This window comes from Wolffia australiana, chromosome 7, assembly GCF_029677425.1.
Source record: "Wolffia australiana isolate 7733 chromosome 7, ASM2967742v1".
NCBI classification, from domain to species: Eukaryota; Viridiplantae; Streptophyta; class Magnoliopsida; order Alismatales; family Araceae; genus Wolffia; species Wolffia australiana.
In genome coordinates, this window is record NC_135841.1 from 11,298,012 (window position 1) to 11,306,891 (window position 8,880).

Here is an 8,880-nt window from a genome sequence, read left to right on the forward strand (position 1 = left end):
TGTACTAAATTTTCATTTTATGATTTTTTATGAAGATTTAAAACTTTAATGCATTGTAACATCAATAGTTTTCCAATTTCCTATTGGATGGTCCACTGATGGGATAGTTTTCAGATGGGACGGTTTGTGATGGACCAAAAAAGTGGGACGAGGAAGGGGACAATAACCGTACCTAACCGTCCAGCGTCACCGTCCCGGACGATCGTTCACTACCCCCCCCCCCCCCCAAGGCTTAATCCAAAATAATATTGTTATTAGCACATAATTTATATATTAAAAACAAACTAATAAATTGACTTTTATATTATTACCCACTGGCCAGACTAAGATAGTTGACTATTTGCTTGCTCTTTTGCGAGAGAACAGATCGGGGGTAATGGCAGAAGCGGGCAGGCGGCGGCAGCGGCTGCCGAGACCGCCGGGCCGGCGACGGCGGAGAATTCTTGGCTGGATGCTTGTCCTTGTATTTTTTGCCGTGATTCCACCAGTTTTCCTCCACTTCAGGCTAAGACGTTTTTCCACGGTGAAGATCGATCCTTTTCTTGAATTCTACTGTTTATTTTTTGAAGAACTGGGGTTTTAATTCGTTGTTCTTTGTTTCTTTCCTATAGGCGCTATCGCACAAGTGTGGCTGGCTGGATGATCCTCCTCTTGTGTGCGCCCATGGTGGCGATAACAGCAAAGCCGCTCCCAACACCGTAAGTGATCGATTTCTATTTGATCAGTGCGCTTTGAGTTGCTCGAGTTTTTCGGACAATTTATTCGAGAAATCTGTACTGCGATCACCATGCGGCCTCCTTTTGATGAACGTGATTTGGGAGGTTTATGCTGTTGTTAAACATGAACTTTTGGACGACCGTAAATCCTCCGGGTCTATTCTTGAATTTCTTTATATTTTGTCTTCCTAGGCATCATGAGATTTGTATTATAATCTCATTGTTTGGAATTCAAAGGCAGTAATCAATTATGGTTTAGCGCTCAATCAAGACTTAAAGAAGCTTGATATTATTACTTATGCTAGTCTTATTTAATTTCAAATTTTAATGGCACTAAACATTTGCCAATGGCAGGTGGGCGCATATCGCGAAGCTCTTCTTTCCCAAGTAGACTGCATTGAGATTGATGTCTCTCGTTCTTCAGATGGGGCGTTCTTTGCTCTTCATGATAGGTTAGTGCCTGTTTCTCCGTTTGATATCATTTTCATATGGAGTGTCTGCATTAGTTTGGAACAAATTATTGAGGTAATAGACTAATAAGTCCTCATAATCAAGAGATAGTTTAGTTCGCTAGACTAATAACTTTTTTTTTCTTTGAAAACTTGATGAATAAAATACCAAAGACTACTAACCAATATAGTGCAGGGACGTGGAGGGGACGATTTTTTCGTCGCAGGACGAAAAAATTGTCTTGTCCAAAGTTACGGACGAATTTTGGGACGAAAATTCGTCCCGGGACCACCGGACGGGGTGGTTTTCGTCCCATGGTACAAAAAACCGTCCGTCCGGAGGTCTCGGACGTTGGATGGACGAATCTGGATGGAAAACTGCTGGATTCACATCCGACGGTTGAGATGTAGCCACGTGGCCTCACAATGACAATTTACATCAAAGTCCCTGTTTTTTTATGTGCGTCCGCTCAGAAATAATTGAACGTATGGCCCTTTGCATTCTCTCTCCTCCATAATTTCCTAAGAAATTTAGAAAAATTTATATTAATAAATTAATAATATAAAATGGGTTTTTTTCGTCCGAGACGAGGGACAGGAGGAAAATTTGTCCCGGGAGAACTGGACAGTTTTCTTACCGTCGGATGAATTGTATTACCATCATAGAAAAATTCGGACAGTTTTCTTACAGTTTTCTTACGGACAGTTTTTTTTACCGTCGGTTAAAAAATTCGTCCCATCCTTTGTCCCTGCACTGAATCCGGACGTTGGACGGGATGAAATTTGTCCCGTCCCGTCCATCGTCCACGTTCGGGACGATCCGGAGCTATACTAACCAAAATATAATTGTATCATGATCACTTCATACAAAATTCAATTCTATAATCACTATTTTTCTATGATGATTCCTGCACTCAAAGCAAGGAAGCAGTTTCTCATTGACTTTTTTTAACCGTTTTATTTTCCCAGGCAGGGATTTGCAGTGAATAACTGGAAATCACTCAACCCGTGTGGGCCACTGGAGAAAAGATGAGGTGAAAACATGATCTCTCTGAAGATCCTCGATCTTAGTTTTATCACACAACATATTAGGTGCATTGCATGAAGTTGCCCCTGTCCGGTAGAGATGAATAACCTTTACTGCTCATGCAGCTGAATAATCTGGATATTGGATCTCTGTCGCCAAAGGAGCGAGAGAACCTGAACTTGGTCTCCATTGATGACGCATTACAGGTTCTTGACGCTACTTTTTGAATTCCTTTTTGTGTCAATAATCGGATCTTTCTATCAATTTGAATAATCAGATATTTCTATAAAAGGTAGAACAACGAGTAGTTTGATTCTTGTTTTAATTCAAGTTCAAACACTCGATCAAATTAGAGGCTGATGACCCAATGAATTCTGGTTTTCAATCACAACTTTTATAATTTTAAACAAGGCGCTTCTCGTTATTGAGATCCATTCACTGAACATCACCAATATATTGCTCCCCTTTTTGTGCCATCCTACCAAAAATTCAGTCTTTCAATCAGTTGATATGTGATGTTTTCTAAGAGAAGAAAGCAAATATATTTGTTAATATTTTATTCAAATCCAAACATTCCATCTTTTTCAAAGACTGTTGGGCCAATTAATGAATTCTGGTTTCAACAACAAACACAAGATTTTTTGAAAAATCAGAAAATATGAACCAACTATCAAGGTCCCCATTCATTGAAACTCACCAATCTAACAAGTTCTATTCCCAATTTGGCAGCTGGTATCAAACTCTGTAAAGCGAGTGGTTCTAGATGCCAAAGTCGGTCCCCCAATGTATGAGAAAGGCCTAGCTGAAGATCTCCTATCAATGGTAAAACCTGATCTGCTCCATGAAGAATCCAATGAGGTTTATCTAATCAATCGGCCTTATCTTCCTCTCCCAGCTGAGGAAGACAAACTGCTCAAACTGCATCATCTGGGCGAAGAGCGACATGCTAGTGAGAGACATTATTTGGCAATCTCGAGCGAAATCATGGTTCAACTTACTGGTGGGCTACATTGTGATGAAAGATTTTTCCACTGGGAGCAGCAACCGGCCATTGAGGATAAAGGACGCGTCCGTCGTTGGCGTCTACCACCCACTGATTGAAGATTCCTTGATGAGATCCCTCCATGGGTAAGATGACAGCACTAGGACTAGAGGATGGATGACGAACTGGGACGAAATGGATAACTGATGATGGAAATTGGGAGAGAGAGAGATGGTCAGGAACAGATGAATGACAGAACGGGACTGACAACAGAACAGTGATGATGATGAAATGTGGACGGATGATGGTCTGTCCCGTCCCATCCTCTAGTAACTGTCATTCGTCATCTGTCCTCTCCGTAGACGACACCTGCTTAAAAAAATGATGAGGGCACTAATCCAGATTAGAATGGTGGTGATGACAAAATGCTGAGGGATGATGGTCAGTGCCATCCCATCCTCCCAAATGCATCATTCGTCATCTGACCTCCATCCCTTGACAGCACCTGCTCAAAAAAGATTAAGGCACTAATCCATATTAGAATGGTGATGATGATGAAATGCAGACTAATGATGGTTAGTGCAGTCCCATCTGCCCTTAACCACCATTCGTCATCTGTCCTTCATCCCTAGACGACACCGGCTTAACAAAGGTTAGGGCATTAATCCAGATTACAGTGGTGACGAAATGTAGACAGATGATGGTCAGTCCCGTCCCATCCTCCCGTAACCATCATTCATCATCTGTCCTCCATCCCTAAGGCCACATCTGCTTAAAGAAAATGATTAGGGCGCTAAACCAGATTAGAATGGTGACGATGATGAAATGGGGACGGATGATAATCAGCCCCGTCCCATCCGCTGTTAACCCGTCATCCGTCATCTGTCTCCATCCCTAGACGACATCTGCTTAAGAAAAATGATTAGGGGACTAATCCAGATTAGATTAAATTGCAGGAAGGGGAAGAAGGTGTACGCGTGGACGGTGGATGATGAGCCGTCGATGCAGCGGATGCTATCGGAGGGCGTGGATGCAGTGATCACGAGCTTGCCGAGGCTTCTCCAGGAGGTGATGCGGAGGACGGAGGCGAAATGCCGCCAAAGGCCCCTCCTTTGGTGACCTTCTTCCCCCTTCCCCCTTCATTCTTTCCCTTTTTCCGAGTCCAGGACGATCCCCAAAGAAATTGTAGTAATAACCCTGGTTGGAAGATCGTTCTTCTGCCCTAATTCGCTCCGCCAGCAAACGTGAACCCTAGCGATGGCTTGGGAAGAGGATTCCGATTCGGATTCGAATTCTCCGCAGCTGAAGCTTTCGCAGGCGCTCATCTTCTCCGTGCCCGTGTTCTTCACCTTCGTCTTGCTCGCTCTGTTCTACGGCTTCTACCTGAGGAGAAGGCGCGCCAGCTGGGATTCTCCGAGGATGCGGACAATGCATCAGGTGCGCGGAGAATTTCCAGGAACGGTGATGCAATCCTTCTTCTCCTTCGATTTCGATACCTTCCACGCGGTTTTCTGGAATCAATCGTTCGGATTGTTCTGATGGTCTGGTTGCAGTTGCCGGAGCAGGGGATGAAGAAGGAGGTGAGGGATCTGCTCCCGGTTGTGATCTTCAGAGAGAGCTTCCTGATTCGGGAGACGCAGTAAGTTTTGCTGATCGAACGAGCTTCGCGTTGATCCGGTTTCTGATGATTTGTGCGTCGGTTTGGCGTAGGTGCTCGGTTTGCTTGGCGGATTACAAATCGGAGGAGTGTTTGAAGAGGATTCCTCCTTGTGGCCACACCTTCCACGTCGATTGCATCGACGGATGGCTCTCCGCGCACGCCTCGTGTCCTCTCTGCCGCGTCTCCCTCGCCGGCGCCCCTAGATCCGTCGCCATTGACGAGGCGAGATTGGGCGACGGAGATTCTCGATCTGACTCCGGTGATTCTACGCCAGGCGCCGGAGATTCAAGATCTGCCGTTTGTGACGCGAAATTAGGCGCTGGCGACTCAAGATCTGATTCAGGCGATTCAAGCTCTGGTAATGTTGATTCCAGATCAGGCGTTTGCACTTCAAGATCTGGATCTGCGAAATTCGACGACAGCGATTCAAGATCAAAAGCTGGAGATTCGAGCTCTGGTAATGTTGATTCCAGATCAGGCGTTTGCAATTCAAGATCTGGATCTGGCGATGCGAAATCCGGCGGTAGCAATTTAAGATCTAGCTCCGACGATGCAAGATAAGCCGACGGCAAATCAAGATCAGGCGAGACTTGTTCGAGATCGGGCAAGCTCTAATTCGAGCGAGCGCTACGTCTTCTTCCTTCCCTCTTTCTCTGTGCACAGTTCGAATTATTAAAAAAGAAAAAAAACGAAATACTAACCCGCCGTAGAAAGCACGGCGCCGCCGCCGGCGGAGGGGCAGTTCGGTAATTTCCTTTATAATTTAGAGGTTAGTCCGACAACTTCTCCTTCACTTTTGCATCGCTCTGTTAAATCGCTAGTCGTCTTCCCCATTCTTCCCCAATTCGCCATCTTCGGTAAAGTTCTTCATCTGAGATCTCTAATTCGATCTCTAATTTTGATCTCTAATTCGATCTGGTTCGCGATCGTCGATCCGACGATGCTCGAAGAAGGGATATCGTACTGGTGCGTGGCGAAGGGGAGAAGGATAATCAGCTCCAGCAATGGCGGAGATCGGGAGATGGAGCCGACCGCGAGGGCTTGCTTGGAGAAGGCGCCTCGATTCCACGCCTGGTACTCCGAGACGACGAAGACGACGACGTACGGGATGCTGGCGGATGACGGTCTGGCGTTCTTCGCCATGAGCGATTGCTCAGTCGGCGGGAGGGGGCTTCTGAGGTTCCTGCGGCGGCAGCGGGATCGGCTGAGGCGGCGGAGGAGCGAGCTGCAGGAGGAGCTCGAGCCGGTGATCCGACGGCTGAGAAGCTCTCTGGAGAAGGTCGAGGAGGAGAGGGCCGTCGAGATTGGAGAGGATGAGGAGAAGGGCTCGAGCTTGGTAAGGCTGCGCGCGGCGCCGCCGCGCCAGCGGCGGTGGCTGCGGGCGGTGAAGATCGTCTTGGCTGTTGAATTGGGCGTCTGCGCCGCCGCGCTGTTGCGCTGGCTTGCCCTCTGCCGCGCTCCTACCAACTGATGCCTGCTTTTCTAAGTTCGGGTATAGCTCAGGATCGTCTGAGACGTGGACGATGGACGATGGACGATGGACGGGACGGGACGAAGATCGTCCCGTCCGACGTCTGGATATTTCAACTTCGTCCCAGCCGTCCTGTCCAGGGATTCCTCCAGTGAAGAAAAAAAGGGTCCGCGTCCCGACTTTGCCAGTTTCGTCCCGTCCTAGACGAAAAAAATCACATTTAAAATTTTTAATATTCTTTTCAAAGTTTTTTAGGGAAATATGGAGGAGAGAGAAAGCAGAGGGATATATGTACAATTACTTTTGGGGGGCATCAGTTTGCGCACGAAAAAAATCAGGGACTTTAATGCAAAATGTCAAGGAATTGATTAAGCGATGCCACGTGGTAAGATCTCCACCGTTGGAAGTGAATCCGATGGATTTTCGTCCATCCCTTACTGTCCATCGTCCGAGACCTCTGGACGGGACGGTTTTTTCGTCTGATGATAGGAAAACCGTCCCGTCCATTCGTCCTGGGAAGAAAAAACTGTCCGTCCACGTCCCTGCACTATATTTCTAACTCCCCAAGAAATATACACAGTATATGCTATATAGTTGCTTGGCCCACTCATCTTTTTTTTTGATGTGTTCTAGAATGCGCTATATTACTTGAAAATAGTATTTATTTGTTCATACATGTACCGGTTGAAGATGCTATGGATGACTTTATGATCCATAGAAGAATCCCACAAGAAATACACACAAGTTATAGTTTCTTGATGTGTTTTAGAATGTGTTTGGGTATCTTGAAAAGAGTATTTATTTGTTCATACATGTACTGGTTGAAGATGGTTGAAGATACTGTGGACGACTTTATGATCCACATAAGAATACCACAAGTAGTCACTGATCTTTTTTTAATGTATTTTATAATGCAATATCTTGGAAAGAGTATTTATTTGTTCATACATGTACGGGTTGACGATGGTTGAAGATGCTATGGATGACTTTATGATCCACAGAAGAATATCTAAACTATTTTGGAGCGTATCGACCAACCTCCCCAATAGATTTATTCCAACTCTCACCGAGTTCCTAAAGTTATTGAACTCAATTTCTCTAAAGTTATAGATATAAATTATTTGATAAAATTTCAATCTACTTTTGTGTAGGACTGATATGCTGTGTATCTTATTTCTTATTCATCCGGAACACTAGTGGCGTCATCTACGATAATGAAAAGGCATCAGTGGACCTCATGACACATTAGATGGGGTGATTTTTGAACACTTATTCTAAGAATGATCTATAGGTTGTTCAAATCAAATCCTGTTATTCTTCAAACTAGGATTTTTTTCAGTATCTTACAAAAAAATCAAACTGGGTATAAGATTCATACCCACCATAGTCAGAGATAGAAAATAGTATTTTAGTTGTGGTTGAATTAGCATAGTTGAAACATTAAAAATGACATTTTTTTGTTTTTTGGCTCAGGTTTTAATGGTAGGAAACACAATTAAATCTTAATACTTCTATTAGTTGACGATACTATGAATATCATGCTAATTGAATCAGTTTCTCTTGAGTCCATTTGTTAGGTGATGGAAAACCATCATCATTGTTTCTATTTTTGGGCCCAATAACATATCTGAAATAATGAGGCTTTCATAAGACAATATTTATTAGGTTAACATCATCAAATTTACATCTTTATCTGCATTAAACTGATTACATATGTGTTTCTATAAAGACTAAAATTATTATATCTATTTTAGATTGATATGCTAATTTTGTGTTTTTTTAGAATTTATGAGGATTTTTTAACATCATATTCTAAAAAAAATGAATTTCTACGTCAAAATATTTTTTTTTAGAATAAGGGTTTCTGAGGTTATTTTTTGCCCTAACACCTGTTACCCAATTGATTTGGTTTAATATCAATCAGACACATTATTTTTCAATAATTAGCGCACCTAATCATTGCAAAAGGATGCCGTTGTGGCATCACAAATCATAATTACAAGATGGGCAATCATGATCTGATGTATTTGTATTTTTTATGCATAGTGATGATGCAGACTAATAGAAAAATGTAAGGATTACAATCATAAAAATGTGGTTTTGAATAACTAAAAAAGGATGCGTCAGAACTTAACATATGTGCTTTCATATGCATAAAATCTACAAAATTCAATAAAATGCACACTATGTGTCAAAATATCATTGGCTAAAAAGGGGCAATCAAGTGATGTGGAATGTGCAAACCTATTTGCCACATAACACCTATAATTACCTAATCATTACATTCATTTTTCTAGTGACAGTAACACATGGCCTCATGTCAATTGGGAGAATCAATAAATGTCTAGGCATGGTGCGAGATGATGCATCGCCAAGTTACACATTTAATTGTTTTTTATTCCTTCCTTTTGTCTTATTCTCTATAGCGACGGCACATGATGCCATGGGAGCTGTATAATGCGTACGGTCACAGCCAATACTTCCAAATATTTTTTTTTGTGAAATTTAGTTATGCCAAACCATCAAACCACTAGAGTTGAAGCAATGTTGGCACTGACGAGAAGAAATAGAGATT

The 8,880-nt window shown here is 43.1% G+C and overlaps 3 protein-coding genes across 5 annotated transcripts; all 3 read left to right on the forward strand.

Annotated features, from left to right (window-relative positions):
* The first annotated feature begins 337 nt into the window (after positions 1-337).
* On the forward strand, positions 338-4,400 carry GDPD4 (PLC-like phosphodiesterases superfamily protein). Its single transcript, XM_078577630.1, is given in 8 exon segments — positions 338-523; positions 612-698; positions 1,071-1,168; positions 2,139-2,199; positions 2,318-2,398; positions 2,922-3,014; positions 3,088-3,320; positions 4,131-4,400. Coding segments are annotated over 8 exon segments (963 nt in total). The 5' UTR covers positions 338-376; the 3' UTR covers positions 4,294-4,400.
* A 31-nt stretch (positions 4,401-4,431) lies between these two features.
* On the forward strand, positions 4,432-5,616 carry LOC144705101 (putative E3 ubiquitin-protein ligase RHA4A). 3 transcript variants are annotated; one of them, XM_078577632.1, is made up of 3 exons: positions 4,432-4,635; positions 4,728-4,813; positions 4,885-5,616. In XM_078577632.1, the coding sequence occupies exons 1-3, from the start codon at positions 4,432-4,434 to the stop codon at positions 5,393-5,395; spliced, it is 801 nt and encodes a 266-aa protein (XP_078433758.1). In that variant the 3' UTR covers positions 5,396-5,616. The 3 variants fall into 3 exon arrangements, with proteins under 3 accessions (XP_078433758.1, XP_078433759.1, XP_078433757.1); XM_078577633.1 differs by having other exon boundaries at positions 4,432-4,611; XM_078577631.1 differs by having other exon boundaries at positions 4,432-4,627; positions 4,725-5,616.
* A 148-nt stretch (positions 5,617-5,764) lies between these two features.
* LOC144705103 (SNARE-like superfamily protein) lies at positions 5,765-6,531 on the forward strand. Its single transcript, XM_078577634.1, has one exon. It carries the CDS (start codon positions 5,775-5,777, stop codon positions 6,303-6,305), a length of 531 nt encoding a protein of 176 aa, XP_078433760.1. The 5' UTR covers positions 5,765-5,774; the 3' UTR covers positions 6,306-6,531.
* The last annotated feature ends 2,349 nt before the right edge of the window (positions 6,532-8,880 follow it).

Bases quoted from the DNA above. Each gene is read 5' to 3' on its own strand.
- LOC144705101 (XM_078577631.1), top strand. From the start codon at position 4,432: ATGGCTTGGGAAGAGGATTCCGATTCGGATTCGAATTCTCCGCAGCTG. The intron at 4,628-4,724 runs CAGGAACGGTGA...ATGGTCTGGTTG, and splicing joins TCAGGTGCGCGGAGAATTTC to CAGTTGCCGGAGCAGGGGAT.
- LOC144705103 (XM_078577634.1), top strand. From the start codon at position 5,775: ATGCTCGAAGAAGGGATATCGTACTGGTGCGTGGCGAAGGGGAGAAGG.